Genomic DNA, 13,193 nt, shown 5'->3' on the forward strand with positions numbered 1-13,193 from the left:
AATGTGTCCTCCACCAATGGTTGCAAACATCATTTACATATATGTCATTGAGCGTGAACGTACATTATGTTATTATTCTAGTTACTTTCAGTAATGCAGTCATTAGTGTTTCCTTATCGTTAACCCTCCTCACACTGTTCATTTCAGTCGACAGCCTAAACTGTGGCCTATTTATTTCTCTAATGCAGATTCATTCATCCGTCCACACAAGTTGTGTCCCCCTTTTCCTCTGTGGAAGAACATTCCTGTTGAATCTCCACTTTAAGGAAGCCAGACGTCAGGGCCAGTTATCACCAGTGTCCCCTGAACGTACCAGTAGTAGAACTAGTACGTAGTTGTTGGATGTTTTTCTCTTATTGGTCACAGCAGAGCTATGACCCACAGACCAGCTTCAAACTTTTTAAAGTTGCCTCAATGGTCTGTAACATTTCACATTTGGCATTAGCAGCACGTTTCTCATTTTTTTACATGCCATTGAAGGACAATATTGGACATTTCATGAGTCGTTTTTGAATAATTGTAGCAGTGAAGGTATACGGTTGAGCCTGTGCATGTGTGCAGCACTTCCATGTTCATAGAGGAAGAAAAATGCTTGTAGTTGAGCATTGAGTGTGCACACTGTTCTTCATTGCAGTGTGGCATCAAGCAAGAGTTTTATGAATGAGGTTGTAGAGGCCCATTCATTCTCACAGAGGTCAGTTTTGACAGCAACATCCATTTATTGATAACCTCCCGTTATGGGTCCACTGGCAGCATCGCAACAAATCCACACATTTGCTTTAACTTCGGTTCACTGTCTTGACTCTTCAAAGTTAGCTACCTGTTGCACTCATGGCTTGATTTGAGAGGTGTTTATATTATTTTCGGTTACAATAATTAGTTGATTAATCGACTAGTTGAACCACAGAAAATTTTGTCACTTGCAATTTTGATCGGTTAATTATTTAAGTCAGTAATTTTTTCTTTACATATATGCCACACGTTGTCTGTCTCCAGCCTCTTAAATGTGAGGATTTACTGCTTTTATCCATTAAATATTATTATAAATTGACACAGCATGGTGTCACTGCACAGTTTGTACTGGTACTACTGGTACAATTATAGCTTTTAGGTCTTTAATAACCACCTTCCAGTTACTAACAAATACAGAATGTCTTGGTAGCCAACAAGAGGAGAGCATCGCCGTTGGTTCTCATTAATTTATGCTAACAAATGACTAAAAACGAACTAAAACTAAACTAAAATACTTGAGATAAGACCCGCCTTCTTGACGTTTTACAACCAATCAATAGCAGATGACAACCTTTGACCGTGAATACAACTCCGATAACATGCAAATACTCACATCAATTCATATGTGGTCACCTGCTTCTGATTAACTCTTACATCGTATTAAAGATTATAGCATAAACAACACAAACAAACAAAAGTGAAATGACATCTTCATCATTTTCTTTCTGTCGCTACTCCACCTGGTTAGTTTTACTGCAAGTGTGTCTGATTTAAAACGTTAATTATTCCCCCGTGAGTGAGTCTTAAAACTGCGTCCTATGAATGTGTGTGCCTGTGTTTGTGCGCTAACAAAGTATCCGTCTCTCTAACAATGCTCCTGTCCGTCTCCTCTGTGCATTATGCAATGCAGCAGGAACATTATAAGACATACTGCTGTGTTATCTGTTCCTCCCAGGTCTCCCTTTGCTGCAGTGGCAGACTACTCAGTAACCCGAAATAATGTCATTCAGCTCTGCCTGGAGCTCACCACCATTGTACAGCAGGTGTGTGTAACTGTTTGTGTGTGTGTGTGTGTGTGTGTTTTGAAGGCTCATAGCTCTTATTCTTCCACGGTTGTCATATCCCCCTAAGAACGGTGTGTGTGGGTGGGATGCAGCAGCCTCAGACTCTCCGCATCCTCGAGCGAGACTCGATTCTTTGCTATTTACGTCCTTACAGTCTGTCTTCTCCATGACTGATGTGTGTGTAAATAAATGTGTCTGTTTGCGTAGGTGTGTGTGTGTTTTTGGTTTGTTTGTTTTTCTATCTGCGTATAGAGTGTGCAGGTGTAGGGTTCAGTAATGTGAGGCCCAGACAGTATACAGAGCAGTTACACAGTGTGTGTGTGTGTGTGTGTGTGTGTGTGTGCTTTTTTGTGAGCGTTTGCAAGACAGGATGTTCTGCTCGCGCCACATTAAATTCTGCTTGTCCCTCAGGACTGTACGGTGTTTGAGACGGAGAACAAAATCCTTCATGTGGTGAGTCCTGCTTCCTCAGCCAGCTGTCGCTCATTTGCTCTGCGTTGATGGGTGGCGTCCCGTGTTTTTATTTTTTAAGATCTCGTATTCCCTCACTCATACACTACACCACAAACGCAGACGCTCCAGCGCCAACTGGATCTAGTAAATCTCAACGGTACATCTTGTAGTATTTTGAGGTAATGTTCAAGAAATATGGGCTTTCTTGCAGAAGGTTAGATGAGAAGATTGATATCAGCCATCGGGCTCCAGACAGGAGGGGATTAGCTTAGCTTAGCATGAAGACAGGAAGTAGGGGAAACATCCAGCCGGGGTCTGTCCAAAGTTAAAAACTTCACCAATTACAAAAAGGCACAGAAACTTCTCGCAGTCTTGTCATCAATTGGAGCTTGCTAGACGACCAGAAACGACGCTCGCAGAAAAACAAACTTTTGTTTGTTGAGAAAGTTATTGTGACCAAATGTTTTTGGTTTGTGTACTTATTGAAGAAAACTCAATAAAATATGTTAATTTAGAAGTTTGAAAGACCCACGCTAGCTGCTTTCTTTATGCTAAGCTAGGCTAACGCCTCCGGGCTCGATCGCCACACTTACTGCTGAATCCACACAATATCAGCAGAATGCAAAGAAAATGAAAAACCTCCACATATTCCGACTTCGAAACATCAACACGCTACTTACAGAATTCAAATTGTCTAAATTAGCTACTTTTGAGTATTCGGATCGCTTTGTTAACCGGATACAAGCAGACAGTGCAAAAAGTTAAAATCAGCTGAATCGATTGTTTCAGTGTGGAGTTTATTTGGCTGTAACTCCCAGAGATCACAGCTTCACAGTTTATTGACACTCCCCGACATTATTCTCACTAAGTGGGACACGTCGTCACTCTCAGACTCGGAAAAACAAGTTGCAGGCTGACAGTGGCTGCTCGTAATTATGATTTAGATGTTATCACTGAGGCATGAAAATGGTATCGATCTTCTTGTTGAACTTTTGGCAAGATGGCAAATGAACCCATTTCCCAAAATGTTAATTCCTTTAAAAGATAAGTTAAATCAAATTACACAAACACATTTTATAGCTGTGCTGCTAGTTTTTTTTGCACAAAACACATTTTAGATGTTCAACACTGACATTTTAGCCTCCAAACCACATCTTGAAAAATTCCCCTTCCAGAAAAGAAATGTCAGTGTTACACTGCATCAGTGTAATTAACCATTTGCACAGCAGTCATTTTTGACTTGTCAAACACATGTGTTACTAATACAATCACTAATTGCTGCATTGCTTTGCGGAGCCATTGTTAATGTCATTAGTTCCACTTGTCCTGCTGTCTGCTGTGAAAGAGGTCTATGACTCTGACTCCTCTGGTGCTGTGGTGCTAGAGAAGGCAGTCGAGATTCAGGTTGGGCCGAAGATATTCACCAAAATGTCATCTTTAAATATGTGAAGATTGGAAGAGAATTATAATTGGTGATGCTCATGGAGCAAAAATCCCAAATGTCTTGAGTTCACTGAGAGTTAATGTGTGTTTTAAATGTTTCTTTAAAAAGTTTGGGAGGCACAATACGCTGTCAGTGTTTTTTTTAATTCTAACAGCTTTCTACCCGGGAAATGGTCCGTAAACTCGACAGCATGTTGGGTAGATTCTTCTTTCTGCTTGTTTGATTTGCTGAAGGCACCACACATTAAATTCGCCTCCAGTATATTGGTGTGGAGGCAGGCGAGTAAAACCAAAAATATGTGCAAAGCTAAAGATGCTAGTTAAGGCAAGTGAGAAAAATATGTTCTGTTTTTGTAATGTAGGTGAACTGACCCTTTAATAAAGCACTACAGGAAGCTCCAGAAATGATCAATAGCATATGTTAATAGTGGCAGCCTCTAGTACGGAGCCACTGTATTTAGATTAGGAGACATAAGTTTATTTTCTCAGTAAAGCCGAAGAGAAATCCTCTAATAATGAAACAAAAGCTGCAGTTTGTTTTTGACAAACAAAAGCTGCAGGTTGTTCATCTTTGTCTTTTGTTCTCAGCTCTGTTTTCTTACTAAATCGCCGCTGCTGAACCTGTTTCTTTGTGTTGTTGCTTGTCCGCTTACATTTTCTTCTTCTCTGGTAGTGCAAGACTCTGTCGGAGGTGTGTGAGCACATTGTGTGTGTGTCATCCGACCCGCTGGTTTCTCAGTCAGCCCACCTCGAACTGGTTCACCTCACCAACATCAAACCCTCCGAAGGCCTGGTAATGACTCTGTGTGTGTGTGTGTGTGTGTGTGTGTGAACTGTCATCCTCCGTTTTGTTTGTGTGGATGTTGGTATTTCAGGTTATATTCATCTGTATTTTGCAAATCATTCTATGTGTATAATAGCATGATTTTGTGTGTTTATTGTACTTAAAGGAGCCTATAACAATTATTTTTCTTAAAGGTTCAATACAACCTCCCTTTCTTACTCTCTCCTACGTTTTCTGTAAAAAAAATGTGATTACCTGTGTGAGAGTGAGGCTGTGTGTGTGATTCTGTAAAGTTTTAATCACATCCACACATAATGCAGCTGTGGCAGAATCCCCACAAACGAAAAGCGCGGACAACATTTCCTCTTGTAAACATGGAAGCAACAAACCAAGCAAACACATTTCATGGTTTGGGACTGAATTTTAGTGCCTGATAAAGGTGTTATTGCTTCAACTTAAGACTTATAACACTGTCAGATAGAGATTAGCCGGTTCCAATTTGGATCGGGTTCCCGGTTGGCAAGATATAGATGTGTTAAGCTCCGCCGCTAACAAATCTCATATCAAACCTTTCATGTCTCCTCACTTTTTCCGAGCAAAGAGCAATGGGAACCATGTAGGTAGCAGCTTTTCATTTTTAACTGTGGCTGTCGCTGGTTAAAATGACAGACATCACCGACAGCATATTACATCAGCTGCAGCTAATTAATGCTAATTCAGTAAAGTGTGGCTGTTAATGTGCCCTCTGCAGCTGCTGCATGTTTTCAGCCAAAGATTGTTTGTGACCTCACGTCAGTTAAATTTGGTCTCGTGTCAACATTTGAATCTAAACTATTTGCACAAGTATTTAAGGACAGAAGGCTACAGCTGTTCAATTAATGTGTCAGATATTTTTTAGTTAACATTTCATATATTCTGCTGCTCATCTGTTCAGGTTGTAGGTGCAGGATGTGAAAGTGAATTATGCTGCCAATAAAAACTGTCGTGTTTCTGGCTTCTCGGCCAACTGACGGTGAAAAGACATATTTGAGTTGTAACTTTTTAAGCTTTAACTTATTTGCTATTGTTGAAAGATAAACCTAAAGGACTCAGAAAAGTGTAATACTGTATCTACAGAGCGAAACAAACGCCTCTTCCTTCCCTCTGTCCTTCAGGGAATGTACATCAAATCAACCTACGACGGCCTCCATGTGATCACAGGAACCACTGAAGGGGTAAGTTTCTCATAAACTACAGCCAAGCAGTTAGTTTTATCTGTAATAAAAACAACTACGCTCCACAAACAACTCTGAAGTGTATTTCCCATCCCGCCCCGGGGCGTTGAATATTATAGAAAAACTATTCTTACTCTACAGAACTGACGCCATTTGGATCCATAACGGCGTATCAGATTCCATAGTGAAGCCTCTGCAATGCTTTCCTTCGTGTCGAAGTTTGTCGGACAACTCGACCGCTCTGGTATGCAGCGATCAATGAACTCGGATCAATTCATAGTCGTCTGTTTCTCTTCTGTCTCTGTAGTCTCCAGCTGACCGCTGTAAGAAGATCCATGCAGGAGATGAAGTCATACAAGTCAATCACCAGACTGTGGTGGGTTTAGTATTGTGTGTCTGTGTGTGTTTTGTTTGAAAGTGGACTCAAATCTATTTTTATTGACATAAAGAGTGATTTCTTAACTGGATAACTACATGGGTTATTAATGCATGTTAAAGGACCATTCCTTCTTTTTAAAACCTGTATATCCACATATATAACAAAGAAATTCAACCTTGTCAAATGATCATATTATGATTTTAATGACGCCTGTTTTTCAGATGGCTGCTATAATGAATATTTTTACGATAACAATGGATTAAATGTTTAATGCGAAAGGGGTCGCTCATAATGATGAATTCAAAAATATTGTTGCCTGTTTTAGTGTATTTCAGCTAATTGTTTCATTTCTTTAAGGCCACAACTTCCCTGTTTTGGCTCAATCGCTCTCATACTGCAGCTACATTTCTTTAAGCTCTTTTCAGATAGATATAGCTCTGCAATTATGGGTCTTGAATTTTTGTGGTAGGGCAACCCTTCTGTTTACATCTTTCTGTAGATTGTGCCCTCGCTTTTCCAAGGAGCAAATGCACACAGCATGCATGGCAATTAGCGTAATCAGATCCTTCAACCTTCTCCGCACCTCCTCTTGAATTATGATCAGATCTAGGGTCAGACCGGGAAATGCAATTAAGATAGCGTGTCTGCCTTATTGAGAAAGCATTTCTCTCCACATAGCACAAATGGTCCAAGAAAAATAACTGTGAAAAACAAGAAAAACATGGTTCTGGTCAGCGTGAAGCAGCCATTTTTATTTTTGTGTATTGTTTTTGTTCACAAATGTCCTAAAAATACAAAGTTTTGGCATGGTTTTGTGGAAACAGTGGCTAAAAAAGATGTTTACATGATAAGATGCATTTTTTTTTGAGGGCAGGTTACATCACATGAAAGCTCTATAGATAGACTTACCACCTCCACACCCACTTGCCACGCACAGAAGGCTCAACAAGATCCAATCACGACGTGGAAAGAATTCAAACTACGGGCAGAATATAAATACAATGCTGGGACTGTTTTGGTCATTATCCAGAGGATGATAACTGGACGCTTTGAACCTGTCCTCTCCCGTCCTCAGGTGGGCTGGCAGTTGCGTAACTTGGTCGGCTCGCTGAGGGCTGATAAAGGCGTCGTGTCCCTGACCCTGAAGAAGCGTCCACAGAGCACGCTGAGCTCCGCCCCTGCTCTGCTGAAGAACATGCGCTGGAAACCCCTCGCTCTGCAGGTGGGACCAGCTCTACCTTTAATAGACTTTATTAAAGCGCTGCGCCGGCCCACATAGCTCCCCACAGCATTCTCACTCCCTGTAGGACCACAGCCGAAGCGTGTAAATGGGTCAGGAAACTGTGCCTAAACATAGTTTTTGTTTGCCAACTGAAACACACGGGAATGAATGGGAAGGGAAAATTGATGGCACCCTCCACCCACATTCCCAGTGCGCCCGCAATTATGAAATGTATCTCCCTAATTAACACCGATTATATTCACAATAAGGAGGAAACACAGAGGAAATCAGTTTTTCTCTGCCCTTCAACTCTGTTTTGTTTCGTGTGACCACTTTAGTCATGTCTCTTAAAGGACTTCCTTTGGCTTTTTACAACTTTTTGTAAACCCGGTCTCCTAGAAACTACTTTCATTTTTAATACACTTCGAAGCAAATGTAAAATCTGCCTCTGAATATGTTTCTTTTCTCAGTCATGTTCTTGTACCAAACTGATAGAAGCTAGTCACCTTGCACAGCAGCTAGATTCATGCGGAAATCCAACTTGCCAGGCTTCAAGTAATGCATGTGTGTCTGGTAAGCCAGAGAAAGAACCAATCAGCCTCCAGTCAGGAGCTACAGGCAGCCTAGGGCGTGGCTTAGGTGTGTGCGAGATGACTGTTTGTTCTAAAAAAAACAATGGCGGCTCCTAAAGAGGTTAGCGTAGATGCTGTAATAGCATCTGTTAAAAGAAGAGCAAAGTACTGCACTGGAGGATTTTCTCGCTTGAAAATATGTTTTTGCTCTTCACCCGACTGGCTTCGGTAATAGTTTGATTGACAGATGGTTCATCCAATCACCTGCCAAGTATTTTTTTAGAAATAGTCTGCCCTTTTCCAGACAATTTGGTGGCTTCTCAGATGGTTCACTTCCTCCAGGAAATACACGTTACTGATGGCTTTATTCCTCCTTCAACACCACCTTTCTGCAGCCAACCAGAAGCCCGGGCAGCATTTCGGCCACACCCTCAGGCACGCCCACCAAGAGCTCCGCCATCCAGGACCTCTACATCCCCCCTCCACCCGCTGAGCCATACACACCCAGGTACGGTGTTTTTCTCAGAGCGTAATACTGGGGACCGCTCTGACTTTGATGATTGTTTGCCGGTAAATCATCCTCTGCTGTTGCTATAGAGATGAGACAGGAACCTTGCCAGGAGATGAGGGTGGGCGCAACCACGGTGGCGTCAGCGTTGCCAAGCGCTCTGAGTCACCAAACTCCTTCCTGGATCAAGAGTCTCACCGGCGAGAAGAGGAGGAGCCCATGTACTGCACCACACCGACATATGGTACGTTCCAGTGATGGGGAAAAACAGTTCAATCTCATTCCGCTGCATCAAAGCTCTTCAGAAAACAATCACAAGGCTGTGAATCCACCTGCCTGCCCGAGGCGATTAATAAACGTTTTAGAAAGTGAGGGAGCTGAACTGGGCTGTACTCAATAGTGTGATTTATTCACAGCATTGACATTCAAATTCTAAATCAACATGTGAATGCTTTGCAGTTTTTTTGCATGTCTATTCATTCTGTTTGAAGTCTGAAGATAAAGATTAGGGTGCACTAATATTATAATATATTAATTTTGTAGAATTATATCTATATATATATATGTATATATATATATATATATATATATATATATATATATATACTGTATATATATCCTGGTATAATAAAGTTTAAATAAAAATAAAATAACACATTTTTACTGTGGTCAAGATACAGTTTGCTCTCTTTCTTTCTGCACACAAAGGGAAGCATTTACTGACGAGTTATATTCCAGAAAAAGATAAATAAATGTTATCAGATGAATCACTTTATTCAAATCTTTAGGGTTTTAGGGTGATGACGTCATAAAATATGACGGCAGCCATCAAGGCTTCATCCAGAAAACCTCAGAAGAACTTTGAATGAAAAAAAAACGACATTGCAAGAACCCTAATTTCCACATATCGGAGTATTAAAAACTCTTAAGGAGAGTATTAAGTTCTGTAATCGTGTGTACTTGTAGGCAGGCTGAGGCCCATCTCCATGCCTGTGGAGTGTAACTGGGTGGGCGACTATGAAGATCCAGCCAAGCTTAACAGAGAAAGCCGCAGAGGTGAGTGCCGGCGTGTGGCGTGCATATGTATGTGTGTGTGTGTGTGTGTGTGTGAGAGTGTTAGATTCGGTTAAATGTTCCCGTCTCTCTGTATTACGGAGACATCAGTGTGTGGAGATCAATGTGCCTCCGTCCCTTTTTCCTCTAATTCTCCCTGTGATTAGCATCACAGAGGAAACAAGAGGGGATGAGAAGGAAAGGAGGAGGGGAAAAAGGAAAGGTAGGCAGTCGGTACAAAGAGCAGAGGAAATGAAAGGCAGAGCTATGAAGGGAGGAAGAATGAAAAGAGAGACGTGAGGAGGTGGAGGAGGGAGAAACAAAACAAAAAAAAAGGACTATTCTCCCTGACCTCCACCTGAATCACTCACGCAGTTGCCATGGCGACGCTGACAGAAGCTCTTTCTCGGAGTCTCACTTTCCTCTGGCCGCTGCCTAGCAACCAGGGGAGGACAGGGTGAGGAGAGAGAGAGAGAGAGAGAGGGAAAGAAGGAGAGAGAGGGAGAGAGAGAGAGGTAGTGAGACCTGAGTTTCCTCCCCCGGTGGGAGAGCTGAAGAGGAAGTTGGACGAGAGTCTTACTGCCAGTGAACCAGAATACACAGATTCACTCACACATGCATGAACTTGTTCTTCTTCTCACAGCAGCATCGTTGTCACACTACAACACGCGGTGGGGAATATGGATCCATCACCTTTGTCTTAATCAAGTCTCACTTTCATACAATACGATAAAATCTCCTCGTCATCGGTTATTCAAACAAGTATTTATCTTCTGGCGAGTAACATTTTGTAATCAAAAGCGCAGCAAAACCTCTCCATCTGTTTATGTTTATTAACCTCTAAAGCGCCGATGTACTAATGCAGACATTAGCTATAAGCTAGCTAGCAGCTAGCCCCAGTGTCTGCCTCTTGTGTACTGTATTTGCATGCATTCAAATCACAGAGGAAACCGTCAGTTTCTCTAAACGTTTGAAGAACCAAGAAGGACAATTTAAAACACTTAGACGACCAAAATGCATTGTGTGTAACTTTGAAGCCTGAAAATATGTTGAGTAAAACATTTGGAAACATTTCCAAAGGATAATATTTTAAATTGTGCATCGTTTACATACACGTTTGCTTGCTAGCAGTCTTCTTCTTCACTGCCTTTGCCGGCGCATTGCTATGTTTTTTGGACCTATACCCACCAGCAACTGTCAACAAGTGGAATTGCATGAAACTGACGGCAGGATGTATTTCATCGCCTGTGTGTTTCGGGTGCAGGCCGCTGCATCATTGTGAGCGTTCCACAAACACAACGGGGATCCACTGGGTACCTTTAATGGAGTGTAGTCATACAGTCTAAACTGGATAAATGTCTTCACGTCAAAGGGGACTCGACTGGAAAGATCACCTTTTAGTAACGTCAACCCAATAGTTTTAATTGCCTAAATATAGACCATGGAGGTGCAGAGAATGCTCTTATGAATCTTCTTTTGTAACATTTGCATGCATGGTTTTGGAGGGCAATGATAAAATACCTTTTTGTTGTTCAGATAGAAACAATAGACAGATTTTTACCACTGAATTCTGTGTTAAATCAGCACCAGTCAGCCCGATGGTGGCGCTGAAACTAAAACTCAGAAAACACGTGGTGCACTTTCCAGTTTAGATTTGATCACATCTGAAGGCTTTTACAGATTCATCTGCTGTGTTCTCATATTTTAAGAATAACTGATTAGCTCTATAATGCTGCTTTGATTAAAGGTCAACAAATTATTTTTCATCTCAAACACTACTGGCTTAATTTAAATCAATCTTTGAGTAATGTGACATTTTGTCACCGTGTTTTCTTTGTATAATAAGTGTATAATTAACCTACTGAAGCAGCACTGATGAAGAACATAGAACAGAATATAAAACCAAAAATTTGGGCTCATAAGCAACAAGTAAAAATTCTAACGCACCATTGATTGTGAAGTTGATATATTTGGACATTTGCTTATGTTGTGCTGATTTGATTGGATGATTCCCCAGAGGCGACACTGATGCGTTATGTGGGACTGTCCGGCGTGGACGAGAGGACCGGCTCTGAAGACTACTCCTCCCACACGGCTCGTCCGGGGAAACGGACCAATGAGACGGCCAAACGCGCCAAGAGGCGGAGCCACCACAGCCAAAGCCCCTCCCACTACGTCCTCCAGACAAATCAGAGGGATTCTCCACCGAGAGACCCCGCCTCCATTTATCACGTAAGTCTCCTATTTGATCTTTTTCATTACATATGTGTATTATTTACAGCAGGGCCAAGGACTTTTTGTACGGATTAAATAAACAATATTTAAAATACTAATTAGTGAGCTAGCAGTTTCCCCCTGTTTCCAGTCTTTACGCTAAGCTAAGCTAACCAGCTGCACCTTCATATTTATGGACGTGAGGGTGGCATCGACCTTCTCTTCTGAGTCTTGGCAATAACTGTATTTTCCCAAAATGTCAAACTATTTTCTTTAAAAGAACGTCAACAGCACAACAATGAGCTCGTAGCAACAAATATGTTGCCAACATTTGATAAAGAAAGAGCACTACCAGCACTGGAAAGGTGACAAATACAGCTCATTCTCCAGTAAGTTGCAGATCAGCTGCTTCAAGATTGCATTATGTAGTTAAATACATTACATCAAACAAGGTTATGGAACTCCTCTGACTTCCCCCTCAGTTGCCTCCTCATATTAACAACAAGTTAAATGAGGTAACACTCCTCTCTGATTTGTTTTGATGCAGCCACGACTCAAAAGTTTGAGCTTTTACTCCTGATGAAAAAGCGCCGTAGTGAAAAGTCTGAGCGAATGCTGACTCGTTATTCCCCCCCCCCCCCCCACCCCCAACTGTCTCTTTCATGACATCCGTCTTCCCCGCTTCTCCGTCTGAGCTCGGCGCTCTCAGGTCCAGACAGTCCGTTTGGCCGGCGGTGACCTCATACGTCTTGACGGCATCTCTTTGGAAATGAAATGTGTTTCCATGTGTGTGTGTATATGTGTTTACAGTGTGCCGCGATGGCAGATGGCGTGTCAGTGGGTGTGGGCAGGCCCATGTGATCTGTCTCGCTGAGCGTGGGGCTGCGAGTGGCCGAGCTCCAGACTCGGACATGCGTAATATTGTGACATCAGAGCTGATCTGACCTGTCGGGAGAGGTCACACCTCAAATATGCTGGCACAGGGTTGAATGTTATAGAGCAGCGGTTTAACGGGACAGTTGAAGGGACAGGTGCATCAAAACACCTTCTTCTTGAAGTCAAAACTCAGTCAAATCTGAACATGCAGACATGAACACATATACTTTAATTCAGTGGGACTTGCACCTTCCGAGGATATCATTATCGTCGTCGATGTCCGTCACGATTCCATAAACCTGCTTAGAATACAGGAAAAAGATGCTCCTTATAACTCCAGGTCTGGCCTGAGAATCATCACGTTTGTAGGTGTTCTTCAGTGTAAAAGTACTCCAGTGATACTGGTCTGTACACTCATGGGTACTTTGCAAACAGGAGCTGCTAATGGCTAATCCTGCACACTTTTAACGCATTATCTTTAAGATTAATAGTGCCGTTTAACCAAAATGTGACCAAATAGAAGTTAAAAAAGTAGCCCATACTCACAGGGAAATGTTTGTCCTTTATGTTCTGCTGAAAATGTTCTGTTTAATCCCAGCAGAGACCCCCCCCCCCCCGCTGAGCTCTATTCTCTCTCATTTCCTCCCATCACCTGGATGTCCTATTGTGCCACCCCTCC

General features: G+C 42.0%; 1 protein-coding gene across 2 annotated transcripts in view; it reads left to right on the forward strand.

Annotated features, from left to right (window-relative positions):
* Positions 1-13,193, forward strand: part of cnksr2a (connector enhancer of kinase suppressor of Ras 2a) — a 55,476-nt gene that overhangs the window by 15,858 nt on the left and 26,425 nt on the right. For both annotated transcript variants that reach the window (XM_031849801.1, XM_031849802.1), the window contains exons 4-13: positions 1,688-1,775; positions 2,208-2,249; positions 4,366-4,485; positions 5,631-5,690; positions 5,998-6,066; positions 7,145-7,291; positions 8,259-8,371; positions 8,461-8,615; positions 9,338-9,427; positions 11,442-11,656. In XM_031849801.1, the coding sequence (XP_031705661.1) occupies positions 1,688-1,775; positions 2,208-2,249; positions 4,366-4,485; positions 5,631-5,690; positions 5,998-6,066; positions 7,145-7,291; positions 8,259-8,371; positions 8,461-8,615; positions 9,338-9,427; positions 11,442-11,656 (1,099 nt within the window). The remainder of the gene's footprint in view (positions 1-1,687; positions 1,776-2,207; positions 2,250-4,365; positions 4,486-5,630; positions 5,691-5,997; positions 6,067-7,144; positions 7,292-8,258; positions 8,372-8,460; positions 8,616-9,337; positions 9,428-11,441; positions 11,657-13,193) is intronic.

This window comes from Anarrhichthys ocellatus, unplaced genomic scaffold (genome assembly GCF_004355925.1).
Source record: "Anarrhichthys ocellatus isolate YVR2014 unplaced genomic scaffold, GSC_Weel_1.0 scaffold10, whole genome shotgun sequence".
NCBI classification, from domain to species: domain Eukaryota; kingdom Metazoa; phylum Chordata; class Actinopteri; order Perciformes; family Anarhichadidae; genus Anarrhichthys; species Anarrhichthys ocellatus.